The sequence below is a fragment of the Notolepis coatsorum genome, assembly GCF_963971535.1.
Source record: "Notolepis coatsorum genome assembly, chromosome: 2".
Taxonomy (NCBI): domain Eukaryota; kingdom Metazoa; phylum Chordata; class Actinopteri; order Aulopiformes; family Paralepididae; genus Notolepis; species Notolepis coatsorum.
In genome coordinates, this window is record NC_140166.1 from 49,929,601 (window position 1) to 49,953,667 (window position 24,067).

General features: G+C 40.5%; 2 protein-coding genes across 5 annotated transcripts in view; both read left to right on the forward strand.

Moving 5' to 3' along the window:
* The window catches only part of fgf17 (fibroblast growth factor 17), a gene marked incomplete at both ends in the record, with an annotated part of 3,791 nt that extends 1,339 nt beyond the window's left edge, over positions 1-2,452 (forward strand). Inside the window, 2 exons of the mRNA XM_084308138.1 lie at positions 278-384; positions 2,159-2,452. Coding sequence (XP_084164264.1) covers positions 278-384; positions 2,159-2,452 — 401 coding nt within the window. The remainder of the gene's footprint in view (positions 1-277; positions 385-2,158) is intronic.
* Positions 2,453-12,528: 10,076 nt separating this feature from the next.
* fkbp15b (FKBP prolyl isomerase family member 15b) overlaps positions 12,529-24,067 on the forward strand; it is a 79,228-nt gene continuing 67,689 nt past the window's right edge. For 2 of the 4 annotated variants that reach the window (XM_084309218.1, XM_084309219.1), the window contains exon 1: positions 12,529-12,688. In XM_084309218.1, coding sequence (XP_084165344.1) covers positions 12,639-12,688 — 50 coding nt within the window. In that variant the 5' untranslated portion in view covers positions 12,529-12,638. Of the gene's footprint in view, positions 12,689-19,806; positions 19,922-24,067 lie in introns of those variants that run through there. The other 2 variants (XM_084309216.1, XM_084309217.1) reach the window with 1 other exon arrangement.

Here is a 24,067-nt window from a genome sequence, read left to right on the forward strand (position 1 = left end):
TTCAAATCTACTTCCTATTTTATTCTACTTTAATTAGGATGTGTGTGTGTGGTATATATGGTATGGTTTATTTCTTAATCCCAGAGGGGAAACATGGTTTGCCACCAGAGCGAATACAAATATACAAACATGAAAGAAACAGTTACATGATACAATACATGTATGTGTGTGTGTGTGTGTGTGTGTGTGTGTGTGTGTGTGTGTGTGTGTGTAACTGCGGTGTTTTGGAGTTATTTTTGCAGCTCTTTGATTCTCTTTCTTTTTTTTCTTTTCGCAGCACGTCTATTTGTAGAGACCGATACCTTCGGCAGTCGGGTGCGGATAAGAGGCGCAGAGAGTGGACGCTACCTCTGCATGAACCGGAAGGGGAAACTAGTTGGAAAGGTACAACATAAACTCATGCTGCCTTTTCTTTTTACAGGGAGAAGGGGGCAGACCACACACACACACACACACACACACACACACACACACACACACACACACACACACACACACACACACACACACACACACACACACACACACACACACACACACACACACACACACACACACACTGAATGAAGCCTGTTATTATTGATTTGGGGTATTAATGTATTATACTACCATAAGGCAGGTTATAGTGCAGTTAGGAGAGGGACTGTGTGTTGTAACTTTAGGCGATTGGAAGCCCTTGCGGGCCTTGCTCATTATGACTGAACATACATTTTTTTGTACAACATATTTAATTAGAGGTGTCATGTGAGATCTCTCTTTGCTAAACAGGGAAACATCCAATTACATACGAAACACAATGCAAGTATCTTCTTGTCTTATATGTTTATATCGTTTACCTGACCCAGAAATATGTGCTTCGCTGTCACCGGAGTCTTTCGTATTTGACTTGTCACTCATCCCGAGACACAACATTTAAAAAAAAAAACATGCATCTCTCAAAGGGACCAATGATTAGATACCCACTCTTATTTCCAAGACACAGCTGAACGCAATGGGGGGGAAATACATTCTCTCTCTTAGTATTGTGGTCATAAGTCAACTCTCCACTTCCTGCATGGAAATGGAAAAGATGTATCCAGTTGTCTGGCTACTAGCCTGCCATGAGAAGCCCTGGGCCCATCTCTCATCATCTGCTCGAGGTGTTGAAAGCTGAGGCCCTGGTAACGTCTGTTGATAGCGAATGAATACATTCTGATAAAGGGCGAGAGCCCCTGAGCATGTTCCTGGCATTTCCCCTCCCAGTGATGCCAGTAAGATGAAATTCAGATTAGGATTCTAGTACGGTTAAGTTATTATGTGTGCCGTGTCTTTGGATTCATATGGCTTAAATGCTGGATAGTGAATTGCATAATTATAATTGTGATTAAATACTTTAACCATAAACATACATAAGAAATACTACTAACCATTTTGGTATTTGACATTGCAAGTCAAAATATTCTACTTAATTGTTGTTTATAATGTTATAAATACCAATGTACTGGCATGTAATATGGGCTACTATATCCATAATGCTTGCTGTCTTGTTTGCAGTGAACTTGGATGTACCGAATGTCATTTTTTAACATTCAAAGCTCCTATTGAAGTATTCGAACGAAGCTTCCAATGTCTGTCGTCATATTTTATGACGTAATCAAAAAAAATAATATTAATAATTTTATATCCTCAAACTAAATCCTCAATTTGAATAAAGTGATTAATCTGATTAAATTAGTCTTTTTATTTTTATTAAATCAACTTCCTTTAATGACTCATCAGTTTCGTCAACATAAATACAATAAGGGCACGGTTGGTACGAAGGTGACGTCTTGATGGAGCGCCGAGTGCCAAGTGGATGTAGATAGGCTACATCATTTATGATAAATGTTTTATTTAAATTTGTATGACGAGTCATATACTATAATGGTATAATACTATACTATTAGTGTAGCCTAATTCTATCTGCAACTGTGAAGAAAAAGCCCATTTGCTTAAACAGAATGAATACAAATATATATTAATTAAAGAAATATTATTATTATTAATTTTTTTTTAATAAAAAATAAAAAATTCGAATGTTGATTTAGAATTCAAATGTCAACATTATGAACGAAGCTTCGAACTATCCGATATAGTCAGATCTAACAGCGTTTCTCTCCCGCTCTCTCTCTCTCTGCAGCCCAACGGACGGAGTAGGGATTGTATCTTCACAGAGATTGTTCTGGAGAACAACTACACAGCCTTTCAGAATGCCAAGTATGAGGGCTGGTATGTGGCTTTCACCAGGAAAGGGAGGCCCATCAAAGCCTTCAGGACACGGGAGAACCAGAGAGAGGTCCATTTCATCAAGAGGCTGCACACGGGCCCGCCCCCTTTCCCCAACATGGACCACACCAAACACTTTGACTTTGTCCGCTTTCCAGCCGCCCGGCGAGCGAAGAGGAACAGGAAGTCATCACGCGCGTCTTCCTAACGCAACAGCGGTGTGACGACATGGACACACGTTCTTGTGAAATATAGGAAATAAATAGATGTCATTTTTATTTTTGTATATTTTTCATAGGTAAAAAAAAAAAAAGACTTTAAAATGCCAAATAGCAAATAATATTGCTGTACAATGATCATGTGTAAATACTGAAAGAGTAAAGCAGATGGATTATATTTAATAGTCGTGTGTGTGTATGTGTTTACTGGTGTTTTCGTGCAGGAGGAGGTCAAAGGGACATTATTAATAAACATGCTCAGCTTGGTTAGAGCACAAATCTTCCAGCGTGACAAATGCAACGTTTTACCTTCGGATCATGGCTCAAATGACTGCTTTCTTGGTACCGGGGCCAAAATAGATTTCCAAGTTAAGAGACCCTCGTCAGAATGCCATGGAGGTGATGCGCTGCATGAACAGCAAGGTGCAGTAACAATACAGCACAATGCTGCTCTTCAAAAAGACCTTTGACCCTTTACAAATGGGGTATATTTATATCATCATCTGTCAAAAAAAAAAAAAGCAAACAACTTTACCAAGACATGATTTATTGTTCAATCCCCAGCCATGGATTATATTAAATGTGCTATAGATAACATTTTTATGCAGAGTAATCATTTTGAAAAAGTTATACATCCAGAGAGCCTTTAAAAAAGGTTATTGAAGAGTATTGCTTTTCCCCCTAAAAACGATTGATTTAATGAATTTATCATTTAAAAATATTTTGCGGGTCCAAAAGGAATGTTTGTGCATGTATCCCATCCCTACTTTACATCTCCCCACGTGGAATGCATCTGATTGGATAAATGACATGCTGGTGCTCTAGTGCGACATCTAGTGGCTGAATGTTATCTATAGCACTTTTAATGTTAAGTCTTAATCTCTTTTTCTTTATCATAAATCAATCAATAGAGACCGTATTAGATCCCCAATTATCATATCATGGGGTATCATTGGAAAGCCACTCTCAGTGGCTACAACCCTGTGCCAAGATTTTCGAGATCGCCAAATGATTGACGGAGCTAGAACCCCGGGAGTCGGGGGTGGTAATGTGTACTTTTGCGTACTTTGGGGCACGCCTCACATATCGGCATGTAACTCGAGAACCACTGAACGGATTTTGTCACCTGAAAGGGCAATCGACAGGCAACAAATAGGGGTTTAATTCTATATATATTGTATTAAAAGAAATGCACACCCGAGCCACTAGAGGTCGGCAAAGAATCGTCCACATGTGGGCCCTTGGATGTTAAGAGGTCAATGTTTTTAAATATTTTTTTTGTAGCCAAGAGTAAAGACCATAACCCTATCAAAAACAGTAGTCAAAGTGTATATTTTCATTTTTACCGATGTTTTATATGTTTTATCGGAAATACAAATTTATCGGAAAATGCTAATTATCGTAAAAACCGCAAGAAATGACTAAATCCAGATTCAACCCTGCCATTGGAAAGAGGAGCATTTTCCCTATCCATAGATGTATGATTTGGCCATAATAAGGTCAAGGTCAAGTTCAAGGTCAAATATGAATTTATAATTAAAGTCGATTATCATTAATTACTGTATCTACAAATCCTTCTGTTTAATCATCTTCCCGGGGTTCATTTGCTTAGATTTTTTGTACACATGATCTCAATATCATAATCAATATTATAATCATATAATCATAAATCATAATTAATTTATTCATTACAATTTACTCAGCCTAGTAACAGACACAATATTTCTGACACTGGAAATACATACCCCCAGGTCCCTAGATGTTCCTAGATACCAAGAACATGCAAATTGACCTTGCAGAAGTGGAGCAATCTTCCATTTACTTAGGCATGTACCTTTTAAGCGAAAACGGTCTACAGATTAACAGGTTAAGTATATTTCTGCATGCTTATAGAAGCACCCACTAGCCGGTATCAAATGTAGGCTACACATCAACACCTGGAAAACGATTCTGTTGACACTCATCAAAGGATTTCTACATTAGGCAGGTGTGTAATAATGACTGAGACAATGTTATTGTGTGATATTTGCACTTCTGCCTGCAGTTGATCAAGGGAAAAGACCTTTGAACTTAACACAATCTGCGCCGGAAACGAGTTAACTCGTTATTGCCCGCCATGCGCTCAGCGTCAGAAACGAGTTAACTCGTGTTTGGGATCGTTGTTTTGTTTATTTGCTATATCTATTCATAATTCATAGCTGCAGCCTCTGGGCCCCATTCCCCGTACCTGGTTCAACTAAGTCGATCAAGACGTCATTATCCAGCTTCAGTTAACCCGATGTTTGAAGCCGGGATTTTCCTGTTCCTCGAAGGTGGATTCAGTCTCGTTAACTCAAGCCAGACTTGCGACCCAGGCTAAATGCACGCGGCCGCTTCAGTTGAAAAGCCAGCACGTATCGATAGCAGAGAATCTGATTCTCTAGCGGCATTGATTGATTAATTGATTTAGAACTTTATTAACATATTGCAGTACGGCTCAATCGCCTCGCCGACAAGTTAAATGCGTTATCTATAGGCTAATTTCAAGTCCCTCATTACCTCAATCAATCAGATTATATTTCTTTAAACTTGCCTGCTGGATTGAATAATCAAATGAGATCTTGCTAGCGAAAATAATTAGTAAAACTGTTATACAGAATAACGATACGGCTCCCTTACCCATTGATTGATGTATGGTCGATATTTTACTTATCTTCTCTGTGGTCTAACGGGTTGTACTTTTGACTTTCACGCAGACGACCGGGGTTCGAGACCCAGTCGTCTCCTTCTTTTTGCAATATAGGAATAATTCAATTTGGTGCACGTTGAGAGCTATATAAAGAATGACATCCTCAATGCATGTAGATTTATAATATTTTAACTTAAAACTATGCTACCTTTGCGTATAATCATTAATATTATATTCCAAAAATTTATATTGGAAAGACAGGGTTTCGAACCCCGGTCGCCGGGTTGCCAGGATTGAGCACTACCGCTGAGCCACTGTGCCAGATGGGATAAATTCATTGTTTATACATTAATGAACGAGAGACCCGTGTTTAGAATATTCTTTGTTTTGAATGAAGTTTTATCTCTTTATCCTCATTCATTAATGTGACGTCAACGGCTCATTCAATTTCTCAAATCCGTCAAACAGCGCATCTCATCAGACATCTTAATCCCAGTTACAATTAAAATAACCACATAATGTGTACATCGCACGAGCGAGCGCCACGGTATATATAACGTGCATTATTTAGGACAAAGTGAATTTAGTATCAGCATTTTGGGTCTATTTTACATTTCAAAAGCCCCCTCTGGAAGAATGGAGCACAAAAACGTAATTCAGAATGGTATAATGCAGATCGTAGACTGTGGGAATAATTTCAGGAAACGGGCTGTCACTTCTTTGCGGGGGCGTGGCGATGGTTCAGGCTAACTTGAACTTAAACTCTGCTTTCGACCAGGCTCAAACTTTTGGATCTGTTGTCATGGTGATTTGGAAAATCCAGGTACGGGGAACCGGAAAGTCCGGCTAACTCAGTTATCCAGTTAAAGTTATCCGGCTAACTCAGTTATCCAGGTACGGGGAACGGGGCCCTGGTATACCTTCAGACCCTGTCTGAGCTGGCAGACGGTCAACACCGCCCTCTACTGCCAGGCGGAGCTATTGCATCTCATTGAAAATGGGCTGGTGTGTTTTAGGAGCCGATCTGAGCCGTGCGGGCGGGGTTTAAATACTCAGGTGAGCCAGTTCTATACAACGATGGCATCGAACAGTAACCCCACCCGCCCGTCATTGTGAAATGGTCGGTAGTGTGGTATGGACCTCCATGAGCAGTATTTGGAATTGCGATCAGATATTTTGATTATTCTAGACAGGGTTGTCCTCTTAGTCCCGGACTCTTCGCTTTATCCCTCGAACCCCTAGCTCAATACATAAGACAATCCCAAATTATGTCTCCTATTTCAATTCAGGGCACACATCATCATATTAGCTTATACGCAGATGATGTACTCCTGTTTATGCAAAATCCTTCCATCTCTCTACCTCATCTGCTCGGCGTGATAGATGAATTCGGCAGCCTGTCCGGCTTTAAGATCAACTGGCCAAAATCTGCTTTTCTTCCACTTAATGAGCCTGCGAAGGCTACCATCTTACCGGCAAACATGCTTATGGTGGAGCACTTTAAATGTCTCGGGATTGAAATATTCCCCACTATAGGCCAGACGGTAAGGTATAATTACTCCAGCTTGGGTGACAGGATTACGAATGACTTTAACAGATGGTCCAAATTAAAAAATTCATTACAGGCCCGTGCGTCAATAATTAAAATGAATATTTTACCCAGAATTAACTTTATCAGCTCCATGCTCCCGTTACCTCCTCCTGTTGGTTACTGGCAGAAATTGCACTCTGCCTCGTATAAATTCGTTTGGAACAATAAACGCCCGCGCTTGAAGAGATCAACTGCCCAAAGGAGTAAACTCGATGGGGGCTTAGCATTTCCAGACTTTAAATATTATTTTCAGGCTTTCTCTCTGAGACCTTTGATCACTTGGTTTGATGCTCAAGCAGCTGTATCTTGGCGACCATTGGAGGAGAAGTTGGTGTCCCCATATAGACTTCAGGATATTGTGTATACCAACATATCAATTAAACAATGTAAATTAAGATTTGGCCCTTTAATCACACATGTGATCCAAACTTGGCGTGACACTCAGAAAGTGGGTACAAACCGCCATCAATGGCACACGCATTCCCCTCTATTTAATAACAATCTTCTCCTTATTGAACAACAACCTATTAGGTACCCTAGATGGGAAAAGAAAGGTATCCACACATTGGGGGATATCTTTGATAACTCTGGCCTCCGATCTTTCCAGGATATATCCAACGGATATGATCTCCCCGGAACCTCCTTTTTCTTTTATTTACAAATAAGAGCAGCTCTGAAGGCTCATGGCGTGCCATGGGATGCTCCACTAGTGCATCACCGCTTTCACAAGTTATTTTATGACAAGGAGACATCGAGAGGCTTTGTCTCTGACTTTTATCGCCATTTACTCATGACCTCGTATAAAGAGCTCCCCCTGGATACGATTTGGAGAAAGGATGTTCCGGAGTTGGATGTAGATTTTGATTGGGATGCAGTCTGGGAAAATGTTCGGTTATCCTCACACAACCCAGATCACCAACAGATTCATCTGAATTTTATTCACAGGACTTATTTAACCCCTAGACGATTGAATTCAATGGGTCTCAGACCTGACTCTCTGTGTACCTTGTGTCCAAGTGGCGCCACAGGTACATTTATGCATATGTACTGGGAATGCCCTCCTGTTGTGATTTTTTGGGAAAATGTTACATATCAGCTCTCAGACATTTTCTCTCTAACCATACCTGTATCTCCTTCTGTACTATTACTGAATGATCTCTCTAAATTACCGACCTCTATACAGGTGAAAAAACTAATTTTGGCCGGCCTCACAGCCGCAAAAAAATTGATTGCCTCACGTTGGTTTCATCCAGATAGACTCTGTCCAAAGGTATGGTTTCTCACCTACCTTGACGTGATCTATTTGGAGATATCCACGGCACGTGTTATAGGGGTTAGGGAATCTGATATCGTAATTTGGTTGGCTACAGTGGCAAAGTTGAGGGAACGCATATAAGTTTGGAAATGTTTGTTTAGATTCTTGTTTTTTTTTTTTTTTTTTTTTTGCTGAGTGATGTATTGTGATGTATTATGAGTGTGACTCATGTTGAGGTCCTGGGGTGAGCGGGGGGAGGGGGGGGGGGAAGAGAACGAGCGAGTGTCCATGTTAGGATGATCACTGTACAGTTGTATCAGTAGTTGTCTTGTCATGGGTTGTTGAGTAAGTCTTTTTATGTATTGTTGTTGTTGTATTGTGATATGTTTTGTTTCATGTTGGAAAAAAGAAAAGAAAAGAAAAATATTTGATCAAAAAAAAAAAGATATTTTGATTATTTATTTTGCATTACATCAGATACAAGGTAAGAACACTATATATAAATTTGCGGCTGGGTGGCGCAGCGGACAAGGCGCTCGTCACCAACGCAAGAGACACTGGTATCAATCGAATCCAGCTGTCAGCGTTGCTTCCGGCTTGGCCGGCCATCATACTGGCTCGATTGGCAGAGTCAGCGGGAGGGAAGCCGGTGGGTGGGTCTGGGTCGTTGTGAACAGCGACTCCTACAGTTCGGTCGGGCGTCTTTTTCCTGGAATTACTGAAAAGCACCCAAACCATACTCTATTCAAAACGGTATAAAAACGGAAATGTACGGATGAAAAAACAATCTGTTTCGGGCATGTTGACTGGAAGCAACTCACTGACAGTCGACGGCGTTATTAGACCCATAAGATATATTTTAAGCACTCGCAAATGTCGCAGTCTAAAACTATATCCATTGAATAAAGACCTGGCGATGAAGGGGGATCAGCGCCCCCTGCTGCTGGCGGTCAATGTGTTAACATTTTATGAACTTGGCAAGGCGTTTAATTTAACATACTCTTATGTGAATTACATGAAAACATGTGCACAGTCAAATTCCCCATAATTCATTTAATTCCAGAAAACATGCTATAGCTATCAGGAATGTGTTCGTTTTAATAGGGCCTATCATTTGATGTGTCAAAGGAACACAAGACGTTAAAAAATAAGTGATTTGTTATTATCACAATCTCACACATTATCACACCATCATAAACTGTCTTGCACAAATGCATATGGTTTGAGAGTTATTAAGTGAAGACGTGTGATGTCATTATTCCAGGAAGTAATAAGCTCAGTAAAATTATGAAAACATCGAAGCCTTAGTCAGTGAGGGAAATTCCACCACAGAGCAACATTACACTCATTTACCAGATTGAGACATTACGGATTAAAGGTATTTTCTTGTAAACAACTCGCTTTTCTTCATATTCACATTTCCACTCAAATAAGACCGTTTTCTATTGTTGTTCTAATAGTGAATACATTTCCTACCTCACGTGACCTTTGCAAAGTCCCATCATCACCATTTCTTTGCTCTTGCAACATTCATATTCCATCTGGAAGTTTCACTTTTGATTTTGGTGAAGTTGTAATAAAGTTGTCTGACTTACTTTGATTGACAGGCGGTTAGCTTGTTAGATTTGACAAGGGAGGTCATAATAGACCAATCAATATGAAGGACAATGGGCGTGCTTACAAGCCTCCAGTGCACTCTTTTTGTGTTCTATGTCACCCCCATGCCAGAAGAACATGTGATACACAATTTCCGGGCGACCCCTTTTATCCCACTGTGCTCTATAGCGCCGATCTCACCAAGTAGTGATCAGAAACTCCATTGGACACCTTTAATTCTCTTCATGTGGCCAAAACAAAAACACGGGGGAGTGAAAGGTGCAAATCTGGTAGAACCAGATGTAAAAATGGCGCTTATAGCTCTACCCACACTCAATTCTGAAGAATAACAATGAGTGAGTAATATGAATTTCCTTATACCTTCCCACTCTTCTCTCTCGCCAGGTAACAGGGTAAACAGAAGTAAAGGCACAGCCCCTCCCCTCACTTGTGTGTGTTTGTTTGGTAGGAATGGTAACCATTGACTAGCATCGTCCAACGCCTCTCCTTTTTTTTTGCCTCCATATAGTCATTTTTCAAGCCGGAAGCTGAAGCATGCACAGTAGTTCAGGGCGAATATGTCTGGCCTGGTGGTCAGAATCAGAATCATCTTTATTTATTTGCCAAGTATGTTTACCCATGCAAGGAATATTACTCTGGTTTAGTGGCTCTCAATGTGCTTACAAAAAAGAAAATGAGAATAACAACACAGTCTTCAGAGATATACAAAAGGAATGACTATATGCAGGTGAAACCGTTCCTGTGAGCAGTAAACAGGATAGTGGAAAATAAGTATATAATGTTTAGGTACAGTGGATATTATAATGTTCCAGGGTTACTGCACATTGTCACAGTGAGTTAATTATAGTGTGACAGCAAGGGGGAATAAACTGTTCCTGTGTCTGTAGCTCCTACCAGAGGGTAGAGGTGAGATTATGTCCAGGGTGTTGGGCAGGTCTGGGGGCGGCGTAGCGAGGGTCGCATCCTCCCGGTCATCATCACGGGACATCCACCACTCCGGTCATCAGCAGGAGACAGCCACTCACAGGGAGACGGGACAGGCGTTAGGCAGTTCACGTGAGTCAAGCTGTTGCAGGATGTGGTACTGTGGTCCCACGTTGACCGCATAGTCTACTAACCTGTTTGCCCAATAAGCGAACCGCATGGGGTCCATCAGGGGGCCTGTGATGTCCTGTGTACCGTACCGAACGGCTGTGTAGTGTACCGAACGAATACAACGGTATGTTAACCACTAACAACCGCCCACCGGGGGCTGTTTTTATCACAATCTAATATAATAATAATTATTTTTTTTTTACAAGTCGATTATTAATTTCAATATAGAATATACGTTGACAGCCTACAAGTACAATTAGTTACTGCACACTACGTCACCCCTGAGTGGAACATGGAAAGCCAAACTTTTTCCCACTGTACGGGATGGGTACCTTTCACATTTGAACCGATACGGTACCGGTACTTTAGTCTCAAGAAATTTTATTTACCTACCTCAGTCGTGAAAAAAAAATCCAAACTTCAAATAACTACAATTTCGACAGTTTTCGGCTTGCCATTGCTCCGACTGCTTTGTTGTTGAATCAAGTCAAATCCTAGGTAAGCATATATTGTGTGTGTGAACGTTGACATGAAAAGAAAAAAGGTTAAAAAAAAAAAAAAAAAATTCTTTTTTGTATCTCACTTGAATCGATACTCGGTAGTACCGACATGTTTCGGTTCGGTACCTCAAAAGTACAGAATTCGGTACCCATCCCTTGTACCGAAACCCTGTCCCGAACTGTGACTTAAAAACCGAGGTACGTACCGTACCGTGGTTTTTGTGTACCGTTACACCCTCAACTCTGTAGTAAAGCAATGCTTCTACAAATACAAGTGTGAGCCAAACTGGGATACCCCTTTAACAATTCAGAGAAAGGCATATGCAAAGGCCTTGAAATGTATGTATATATATATATTATTATTCATAATTCCACTGAACTGGATTTCGGTTACATAATAATATATACATCATAATGACATCACACATTGTAAATAACTCTCTTGATATAATTTTTATTCAGTGTTTTAACAGATACAAACAAAGCAGACAGGACAGACAAAATCAAGACATCACAGCGACAAAAATTTAAATATATATACCCTCCCCCCCCCAAAAAAAAAAAAAAAAGGACAACCAGTCACTCCTTCGTGTCTCTTACCAGTGTTAGACATAGACACATCAAATCAGAGATTGAGAATATATATAACTCAATAACTCTCAACCTAAATTAATTTATACAGGACGGGTTATAGTTTTATATGTGTGAAAATATGAACATAATTAATCAGCTTTATTTTTGTGAACCTCTAATATTGCTAATTGCCTTTTGATTGCCTACCAGCTTTATGGGCCACGACCCTACATGCGTAGAAAACCTTTGCGGTCGGTCCCATAGACATGGGGTCTCCATATGACAACATTACTTGTATATTGTTTTTTTAATTGGATTTGGGGGAAATAAAGTTGAATTAAATTCTTTTTAACCATGTTATTGGGAGGGAAACTGAAAACTAAGCGTATAGTGCCCTCTCGTGGTAGACTGTTATGATGAATATGATGAATTGAAAATGGGGGACCCTGATGGAAACAAGACGAAAGTCTTTCTCAGGTCTGCATCCTCTTAACAATTGTATGTATTGAGCTGTACTGTACTGTACCCATTCTGCAATCTGTTAATAAACTTTTCAATCAATCAATCAAAAACTGTCCACACTGCACACACTGACCATTCCACACAATCTGATGAGCTGCAGTCTTTTCGGAGCTGATCTGAGGGCGGCTGTGACGTCGCTTGGGAGCTTTTCTGAGCTTCACAAACAGACCCCGGTACAGCTATTATAACAGAGCAGATCAGACGTTTGAACGTCAGCTGATTCCACCAGCAGCAACAGAGCGAAACAGGAAGAGGATTGCAGAGTTGCTGTGTTTGTCAAAGAACATCTTAAATCCAACAAGACACACATTACTACAGTTATATATATCTATATATGTAACTCGGAAAATAAAACATGTTCGGCGGTGACGACGAGGACGGGGACTTCTTGTCTCCCACTGGGGGGTGAGTTAAGTTTGTTGTTAGCTGTGCTAACGTGTAGCCTCCTGCTAATGGTTGTTTTCTAGCTGCTAGCTACCGTTAGTAGCCGTCAAGTTCAAACAACTGTACACCGCCAGCTAAAGGGCCGAGGCTTGTTTTGTTTCGAATGTTTACAGCAATCAGACACGTCTAGATACAACTACTATAGTCGATTGCATTGATTTAAAACAGGATACAGCTAACACACGATGAGACTAATATAGCTGTACGTTATACCAAGCAATGAATGAGTCGAAGCATCTTTTCTTTCCTTTGCTCAAGCAGAGTCTGATGAGAGAGAGGTCACATGATGCCACCTTCCTTCCACCATCAGGACTTTGTTGTAGTTATTACACTCAATTTAAACTCTGACTGAGTGGCTGAACGAGGCCGTTCAAACTTCAGGGCAACTTTATGCAGGATTCACTATGAATTGAAAATGGGGGACCCTGATGTAAACAAGACCAAAGTCTTTCTCTGGTCTGCATCCCCTTAACAATTTTGTGTGTATTGAGCTGTACTGTATTGTTTGTACCCATTCTGCAATCTGTTAATACATTTTTCAATCAATCAATCAATCAATCAATCAATCAATCAATCAATCAATCAATCAATCAATCAGGATGTGCCTGGAGGTAACTGAATGCTCCCTGGTTCGATCCCCCACCACTGACAGGAGGAGGGTAGACCTGGTGGTGACTGAAAGGTGGCTGGTATTCCATTTACGGTGCCTTGCGCACCATCTCTGCCTAAGTACCCTTGAGCAAGGCAGTGAACCGCCAGACTGCTCCGGGGGACCCTGATGTAAACAAGACGAAAGTCTTTCTCTGGTCTGCATCCCCTTAACAATAGTTTGTATTGAGCCGTACTGTATTGTACCCATTCTGCAATCTTTTAATACATTTTTCAATCAATCAATCAATACAGGGTGCTCTGACCTCTCTGATGAAGTGCATACGTGAGGGACTGTGTCTAGATATATGTAACTAGGAGGGATAGATGCGAGAAGAGAGATTTCTGGTTGCTGTCCTAATACTCGGGGCAGGGTTGAGTTGTGTTGTGCAGCTTGCCATATTCTCTACATTAATGTAAAAAAGCCCTTCTATGATTTGGTGGAATCAAAGTATGTGTGGGGCTTGACTCAGGCAGGAGGTCTGAAGAGCTCAAATGAAGGGGGAGTGTTAATGGCTCCTAATTCCTCTCACATGGTGCCTGTTTGGGGGGGGGCAAGGCAAGAGCTTCTGCCTCAGCTCTGCTCAGTGGAGACTGAAGGAGTAGGGTATATCTGCAGAGCCACAGAGCCCAACGTCTGGGCGGGGCTTCGTGGCGTGGACGGGTTTGAGGCGGGGCTTCGTGGCGTGGACAAGTATTGTGGCCTGGACAAGTCTTTGCACTACTGAGCATGCGGATGGGGGGGGGGGGGGGGGCTCTCTCGCTCGCTCGCTTTCTCTCTCTCTCTCTCTCTCTCTCTCTCGTTTACGACATACACAACTTTCGTCTTGTTTACATCAATCAGGGTCCCCCATTTTCAATTCATCATAACATGACATACAGATAGACAGTAATGTTACATCTAGACATTTATGACATACCAGATCTACAAATATACTAGACATTTATGACATACCAGATCTACATATATACAGCACTGTTTGTGATACAAAAATAGTAGAGTACATTAACCTGGCACACAACATACTTGTTCACATGTCATTTTTCTTTCACTCTAAAGGAAATATGTCTCACATACAGTTAGGGCTGACCTTCGATTTTTTTTGGCAATCGAAGCTTCGGGGCAGAGCTTCGATTTTAATTCGAAGCTTCAAATTAAATTTTTTTTTTTTTTTTTTTTTTTTTTTTCATTTTCTTTTTTTTGTTGTGGGACTTGTACGGCACTTTGGTAAACTTTGTTGTTTTTAAATGTGCTCTATAAATAAAGTGGATTGGATTAATGAATTAAGTAGCCCCTTTCGTGACTGTGACACAGCCAACAGTGAACACGGCTGTGTGATTTAATTCAAGGTGGATCGCTGTTGTCGTTTGAACAACTTCAGATTTCATGGGAACTACCAATCCCCCAAATCAAGAATGTTTAAGATGAATGAAGTAAGATTTTGATTATTTGAAATATGGCCTGTGTAGACTAAACTATGCACAGAATTATGTCAGTCTACAAGGTCCGGCAATGTAGACCTTGTAGACTCCACTACAGACCAATTATCAGTGAATGTTCATGCATTTTTAAGAAGGGCTACTTCCACAAAAAAACAAAGAACTCACCAAAACATCTCAGTAGCACCGTATCTAAATGTTCTATTTCATATATGGAGATTCATATTTATTTATGTATTGCATGCATTTCTACATTTTATTTCCTATTTTGTTTATTCATCCCAGTATCTTTCTTTCTTATGTGTGGAATTCTACAAGACATTTACATTCACATTTACATTTAGTCATTTAGCTGACGCTTTTATCCAAAGCGACTTACAAGTTCTGTACGACAGGTCATCAGGAAGGATACAACTCTATCAGCTGAGTAACAATATTCATCAAAGTGTTGCGTGTTACAGTCTAGGTTAGTTTATTAGGACAAGTGCATGACAGGTTAAGGTTAGTTAGGGTTCGATTTTTTTAATTAAATTTTTTTTAATTTCAGATAATGGTTGAAGAAGTGCGTCTTTAGTCGACGGCGAAAGATTGGACGGGATTCGGCTGTCCTAACTGGGGTGGGTAGTTCATTCCACCATTGTGGGGCAAGGACTGAGAATAGGCGTGTAGGTGGTGTATATGTGTTTGAGGATGATATCCTTCAAACAGGCAATAGTGATGATATAATTTGGGCAGTGCTGAGCTGGGTTACTTTCCTCCAGTGTATTTGTCCCCCGGCCCCACCCAATGGCCCCATGCACACACACACACACACACACAGAATTTTTTTTTAAACAGCCCTACATACAGTAGACCCCCCAGTACTTTGTGGAGACGAAGATGATGAGTACCAGTCTTCTCCTCAGACATATAAAATCAGTTTTTCAATACAAGTACGACTCAAGACACAGAACATTAGTATGCAAAATAAAAAATGAACACGGGTTTGAGTGTGAATGAAAACTTTATTTTAATAGATTGCAGAATGGGTACAATACAGTACGGCTCAATACACACAATTGTTAAGGGGATGCAGACCAGAGAAAGACGTTTGTCTTGTTTACATCAGGGTCCCCCATTTTCAATTCATATCGACATAGGGACATACAGGTATTTAGTACCGATACATGTAGAGATGTTCCGATACCATTTTTTTCTTTCCGATCCGATTCCGATACCTAAGCTTTGGGTATCGGCCGATACCGATACTTATCCGATACCAGTGCATACATTAAAAAAATAAGAAAATAAAAAAAATATTATATAAATTATAATTTTTTTTTTTTTTTTTTAATACAGCTACTGTTTAGATACTGTTTTTTTTTAGTAATAACTATAAAGTTTTATTCAACAACAGGTGATTGTATAGATTAGTATTAGTATCAGTAATTGAAAACTATCTCAATGAGTTCACCCACGGAAAGGTTGTTGGCACATTAGTTCCACACGGACATTATTCGTTGCTGCACTTGCTTCCACAAGAAGGCTCCGTTTAGTAGCAGAGGCTCTGTTGTTGTGATTTTTGCACAATAAATATTCAACATTCTCTTTTGAGACTCCGCCTCAGACTCTTATCATTTGGCACTAAAAGCTAAACATTGTCGCCGTTATGGCTGTCCGCAACATGTCATTAATTGTGTACGCGACGTGCAATTGTGCAATGACGACGTTACCGTGAGCTAGGTTAGCTAGCATCAGAGCTACCGGTATATGGAAAAACTAACGTTACTGGTGACATTGTGATTTAACTTGGAATACTCCTTTGCCAACTTGCTGTACTTTGCTTGCAGGTCTGCAGCCATTATTGCTGGATTATGAATAGCCCCAACTTTAGCCAAGGTAACGTTATGGCTAAACCTTTAACGTTAGTTAATGCTAGCTTTCGGTTAGCTGTTCAGCTAATGCTAATAACATCAGAGCTCCCCGTCAACAGCGCTCTGCCGGGACGATGGCATTTTAAGAAAGTATCTGCTCTGCTGTTAAAATGGCAATTGACACTTTAATTCACGGTCGATTAAGCACACGTTTGTTTTATAATGCTCACTCAGCGAGTAGGGTATATCTACAGAGCCCAACGTCCGCAGTGTTGTTGATAAATTACGTCATATGGTATCGGAGCGCAACATTAAGGCGCTCCCATAGTCCAGCAGACTGTACACAGAGCAGACCCCGCGGAGGTCCGCGCGGACTCTTTGAGCCTTCATAGTCGAGCGGACCTCCGCGGACCAATTTCCTACATGTCACGCGGCAGTTTACACAATTGTCCCCACGCTGTTCAACTTCTGTCATGTCGTCGTCATCCGATGTCAAAATAAAGAGTGTTATCTCCGTTTCCAATATTTCGATAATAAAACGGGCAGTTTTACGCACTTGAATAACAGGTATATAGGCAGCGAGATGCAATAGGCTTGAGGTGGACAGCGCGTGGTGCTGAAAAGACACGCATTGCATGAAATAAAAGCACCAGTTTTATTTCAAAATATTCTAACATTCTATGTTATCTCCGTTTCCAATATTTCGAAATAAAACTGGCAATTTTACACACTTCATTTAGAAAAGCCATTCAAACATCTCTCTTGGCACAGAGCGAGTGTTCAGAGTAAAATGCAGATCGGCGTCACATTAAATGCAGTTCGATGTCAACCAAAACGCCGAGCAGCGTTTTGTGTGACACCAAGTCAGCGGCGCGGATGTCCGCGTAGGGCTGGGCGATATGGAAAAAAATCATATCGCGATAACGATATGATAATTTTATTTTATTTCTCGATATCGATAATTATCGAATTGTTATAAGTATAAATTTTTTTTTTTTTTTTTTTTTTTTAAACAACAGATGTATGTTTATTTTGCAGCAATTCTTTGTCATTGCCGCCATCTTTAGTGTTACATCCCCTCACACTCCAGTTCTCAGGCTGCAGCTGGTTTAAAAGCTAAAGTAAACCGGCTTCTCTGCTGGCTGTGGCTCCAGAGGAGTTGAACAGTTCTGGCTCTGCTAGTTTATTTTCGATCTTTTGGCGCTTTTTTGGTGGACAAACCACCGCACATGTGCACTGTGACTCGTGACTGGAGTCTAGTTCTGCTAGCACACATAGCCTACTGTGTACAGACGGTTTCAAAATGTATTTTAAATTAGAAAGCAAACAAAATAAATGGACAAGAGAAAAAGAAATCTGAATTTGGTCAGTATTGTCATTTGGACAAGCAAAGCCATTACTTTAAGTTGCAGGCAAGAAAGACAAGTCTGTCCACTGTCTCTGGTTTTAAAACTGCCCTGTTGCAGGTAAAAAAAAAAAAAACGATTTTTCGATTTTTTTTTTATTTCGATATTCGATATCGATTATTAGAATATATCGCGATATTTATCGTTATCGTTATATCGCCCAGCCCTATGTCCGCGCGTCAGAAAATAGGAGCTTCCCACCTGTGGGTCTGCTGTCCGCTGAGATCAAAGCTCAAGAGTCCGCGCGGACCTCCGTGGAGTCTGCTCTGTGTACAGTCTGCTGGACTATGGGAGCGCCTTTAGAGGGTACTCGCCGATACCGATACCAGCATTTTAGGCAGTATCGGCGGCATTTCCGATACTGGTATCGGTATCGGAACAACTCTAGATACATGTGACATATACGGTATTCAAATATACAGTACTGTAAGTTGTTGAGCCACAGTTTCTAACCTGTAACATATTCCTCAAGAAAAGGCACAAGGGTAGATCAAGGAGAACACTGTTGTTGAAGTTGTGTAGACCATCTTTCCATTCCTGGTAACGGTAATGCATTCTACATTGTTTGCAGTATTTGTAGTAGGTGGAAACATCTAGAGATGGAAATATGCAGCATTACACTTGATACAGTACTTTCTCACATGGTTGATTAAATTAACACTATACATTTTAATATCATAATCAAAATACCTTGAATAATTTTGGTGCTAGTCAGGATTTTGGCCTTTGTAGTAATAAGGACAGGATCTGAGAGGGGCACATTGTCTGGGCATCGCTGGCACATCATCTCCTCAGGAACTAGGCATACTAATGTTCTGTGTCTTGAGTCGTACTTGTATTGAAAAACTGATTTTATATGTCTGAGAAGAAGACTGGTACTCATCATCTTCATCTCCACAAAGTACTGGGGGGTCTACTGTATGTGAGACATATTTCCTTTAGAGTGAAAGAAAAATGACATGTGAACAAGTATGTTGTGTGCCAGGTTACTCTACTATTTTGTATCACAAACAGTGCTGTATATGTACAGTTTATTCCCCCTCAAATGTATATACTCTATTATTACTATATATACTCTACTATTTTTGTATCACAAACCGTGCTGTATATTTGTAGATCTGGTATGTCATAAATGTCTAGTATATTTGTAGATCTGGTATGTCATAAATGTCTAGATGTAACATACTCTACTATTTTTGTATCACAAACAGTGCTGTATATCTGTTGATCTGGTATGTCATAAATGTCTAGATGTAACATTACTGTCTATCTGTATGTCATGTTATGATGAATTGAAAATGGGGGACCCTGATGTAAACAAGACGAAAGTTGTGTATGTCGTAAACGAGAGAGAGAGAGAGAGAGAGAGCGAGCGAGAGAGCCCCCCCCCCCCCCCCATCCGCATGTGCAGTAGTGCAAAGACTTGTCCAGACCACAATACTTGTCCACGCCACGAAGCCCCGCCTCAAACCCGTCCACACCACGAAGCCCCGCCCAGACGTTGGGCTCTGTGGCTCTGCAGATATACCCTATTGGACTGAAGACGGCTTGCTCCACACCACAGCCCTTCTCCTCCTGCTACGCTATGCTGTCAAATCTACCAGGGAGGTGTGACTGAACCGGAGGACAACAGATGAGCGAGATATAGGGGAGGCCTGCAGAGAGGGGAGGCCTGCAGCGAGGGGAGGCCTGCAGAGAGGGCAATAACGTTGGAACATACAGGAGGAGGCTGCTGGGTCACGCATGCAAGCAGGCTACCTCTCAGCACCCCGGTCCTTTACCATTGGGGACGAGCGCCCCAAGGCTTTCACCATGTCCATACTGGGAGATGCCAATGATTACCAGGGGTCAGTAAAACCAGAGGTGTTGGGAGTTATTTTTAATGCCTCAGGCTCAGTCACATTCGTTCCGTATCGTGTTTTTATTGTCACAAAGTAACATGCAGAGTCTTTATAACGCAAAAAAGAGTCCCACATGTCAAATGGAAACGGGTCCGGAGTGGGTTATATGGACCAAATGTGCTGTTATTCTTGATGAAAATGTACATTTAGATTTGGGTTATTATATCCCTGTGGTGAGAACTCGTACTACTATAGTAAAATCGATTAGTAGAGAAGGTCGTTGGTCAACATTCGGTGTAACACTTTGCTGATTGGTAGAACTTTGATTGTCATTTCTCTCTATATTTTCTTTGAGGTTTTGATTAACTGATAAAATGATTTCATCATGACAACACTATCAAACGGCGACACCCAATTTAGCTTCCGTTTCTGAACCGATGCACCGGTAATGGATTCTGTCATTTAGAAATGAATGCATTTCTGACAGAGAGCAATGCATTCATGATGCGATCAGTGTGATTCAAGATTCAAGAGATGTATTCGTCACATGCATACACAAGATGTAGTGAAATGAAGGTGGCCATGCCCGGCGCCTTGATTGTGCAAACATACAAATAATAAAATGGAATAGATAAAAAAATAGACATGATAAAAAGTACTACAAATAAAATATAATGGCAATGCTAAGCTTAAGAAATAAAGGTAATGAGTACTATATACAAATGTACTATCAAATATAAAAATTTTCTTGTAGTTTGTGTGTGAGAGAGTGCAAGTGAGGATGTGTGGTTTGTGTGTGTTCATGTGTGCTTGTGTGTGGAGGAGAGATCAGTGTGCAGTGTTCTGATGGCCTGTCTAAGGCTCCAGTGAAATATAATGGTGTTCCTTTCACTTTAGCCTGTGTCTCTTGCCTCACAAGTATGTTTCAGTCGTCATTTTAATAATAATAATAATAATAATAATAATAATAATTAATAATGGATTCAATTTGTACCGCGCTCTACATTCGTGAGAATCTCAGAGTGCTACAGGAGATATAGACCAAAGTTAAATGAATAAAACAATTAAAAATGAATAAAAACAATTAAAAATACTACCAACCAGTGAAATGGAAGAACCTAAGAGTAAAATAAAAATAATAGTAAAATGAATAGAAGTAAAAATAAAGGTAAAAGAAAATTCAGGCAAAAGCCTTGTTAAAAAGAAATGTTTTTAGGCCCCTTTTAAAAACCTCGACGGATTGTGGTGCTCTCAGGTGGATGGGGAGAGCATTCCAAAGTCTGTGTGCGGCAGAGCAGAAGGCGCGATCGCCCATGGAGTGCAGCTTAGTCCTTTTAAGCCTTTCTGTTGTGACTGACTACTAGACCGTAGGGGTGGGGGAATCACCAGAGGCCCCACGATACAACGTTATCATGATACTTAAGTCACGATAGTCTTGCGATTTATTACCCTTTTTTCCAACTGCAAATGATGTCCCCAACGGAAAACTTTGTCTGCATGACCGCATCTGCAATAAAGATATACTGTATATATTATATACACATCTGTTTTATCTAATAAGATAACGTTTTCAGTCTGTTCACGTCACAAAATGGGATTGTCAAGCGAAAAAAAAAGATAGACACTTGGCACGCAAAATATCACAATACACTACTATATCGATTTCTTTCCCCCATACCCCGAATAGATAGTAATTTCTTATCGCTGTGCCTGTGATTTGAAGTGTGGCTTCACTGGATTTAGAGTATCTCGCAGGGCTCTACGCTAACTTCTTTCCCAAGGAGCACACAAAGAAATTTAGGAGCACACAAAGAAATGTAGGAGTGCAGTGAAAAACGTTCAAGTAACACAGAGTTGTTCAAACTATTTATTACATGCATATTATATAGTGTGTGCGTGCGTGCGCATACTAGGGGACAAACATCTGTGCAATAGCACATACCACCAAAATTACACATTGGTCCATGCCTATTAGATGCAAAGGATATAGGTTGTCCAGCTGCTTTTGTATGTTGTAGTGTTGTCACGATACCAACATTTTGATTTCGATACCGATCGTAAAGGTAATGGAATATATTATTAGATGACAGACATGGAAAGTTCTTCTTTAGTTCATTATAATTTAAATTAATATTTTGACGCTGTTGAAACGTAAATAATAAAAAATAATATATTCTGTTACAGCTGCTGAGCTATATACTAGCTCAGGGGTGGGCAACTTTGTATATGGTGAGGGCCACAAAATGTCCACAATCAATCTGGGGGGCCGCATTGTTTATCGGCAGTCCGGCCAGTATACCCCATCACTCAAATAGCCCTAATAGTCACACGGTATATAAACAATTAAAATTTGTTGTAACTTTGTTTTTATTCCATTTCAAATGCATTTAGTAATGCAATTTCAACTTTATGAATTTATAAACAGCTGAATTTAAAAGTATTGCTGTGTAACCCCAAATATATACAAAAATGATCAATTATAATTAAGGCTTCTAATAAAATAAATGTATGAACTTAAAGCCCACTGCTCAACAAACACAAAACAGCATTCCTGCTGCATTTCACTACAACAGTAAATCAAAAGTGCAATAATAAATGATTTTGTTAAATGTATAAACCTTTATCCTGCTACTAAACAAAACATAACACTGAAATGCATGTTATGGATATGAAGCACTCAGGAATGTTTTGTTTAGTAGCAGGATAAAAGTGTATACATTTAACAAAATAATTTATTATTGCACTTTTGATTTACTGTTGTAGTGAAATGCAGCAGGAATGCTGCTTTGTGTTTGTGTTATTAGTGTTATCTGAACACTACAAAAGTAAACAAGTAAAGTGCAAGTAAAGTAAAGTGCAATACTACATGCCTCCCATTGACCCTTTATCAAACTGGCATGACATTCACCCTCGCCCCACAGTGGGTCAATAATGGTTATAATAATAATAATAATAATAATAATAATAATAATAATAATAATAATGGTCCCCTCTCTACACCTCTCCATCATCTCCCCCCCCCTCTCTACATCTCTTCATCATCTCTTCCCCGCTCTCTACACCTCTTCATCATCTCCTTCCCCCCCTCTACACCTCTTCATCATCTCCTCCTCCCCCCTGTCTTTAATGAGACACTTGTGGTATCTCCATTTGGCGCACAATAGCAGGAATGTCAACTTCAATGTTTGTGCATGCAATCTGCATCAGATGAAATAATGTTTCATCCGACAGCCTGTTTCTCTCCTTTGACTTGATGTGCTTCATGTTTGAGAAATTGCTCTCACATATGTATGTGCTCCCAAACATACTGGCCATAGAGAGGGCAAAGTCCCTGAGGAGTGGGAAGCGGGGCTCAGGTAGCAGGTTCCAAAACGAAATTCCCCAGTCTCTTTGCTTGAAAAAAAGGATCCGACTGTAGCTCGCAGTGCTCGCACAGTTCAAGCTGCAACGGTGGGGGCTGCTCTGACACCGTAGCGGTGAGGGGGCCGGCAAACAGCGCTATCCGTGACTGCATGCCGTTGAAATCTTCAAACCGATCATTGAATTGCATTTGCAGTGTTTCAATGTCGCTCCTGTACTTTCCGACGGCTCAGCCATCGGATTTCTGTGTGTAGCTGCAAGTCGCCATAATCAGTGTCCATCTCTTCCAAAAAGGAGACAAACTTTCTATGGTTTAGTGACCTGTTGCCTCCACGAATTAGATTGGTAACCTTGGTAACCAAATCCATAACATGGCTGTAGTAGTCAAGCTTCTTGGCACAGAGAGCCTCCTATATCAGATAAAAAAAACGATTTAACGACTCTTGCATATAATTTGACTACACTCGACTCGCATTGGTCATTATAGTGACCCACAATAGATGGAAATTATGTTAGCGAACTTACCTGATGTATAATGCAGTGCAGCATTGGACACTCAACGCCACTCTGCCTTAGAAGCCCGGCGAATCCTGTGCGTTTTCCTTTCATTGCCGGTGCTCCATCGGTAACAACAGCCGACAGTTTATCAAAACCCCCATATTCCTGCGGCACTTTCAACAGCGTTTCATATGTCCACACAGGGAGCGAAATTAACTTTTTGACTCACCGGCCAGTGGCGGGTAGATGGGAAGAATCTACCCGCCAAGCATATTTCTTACCTGCCAACTTTTT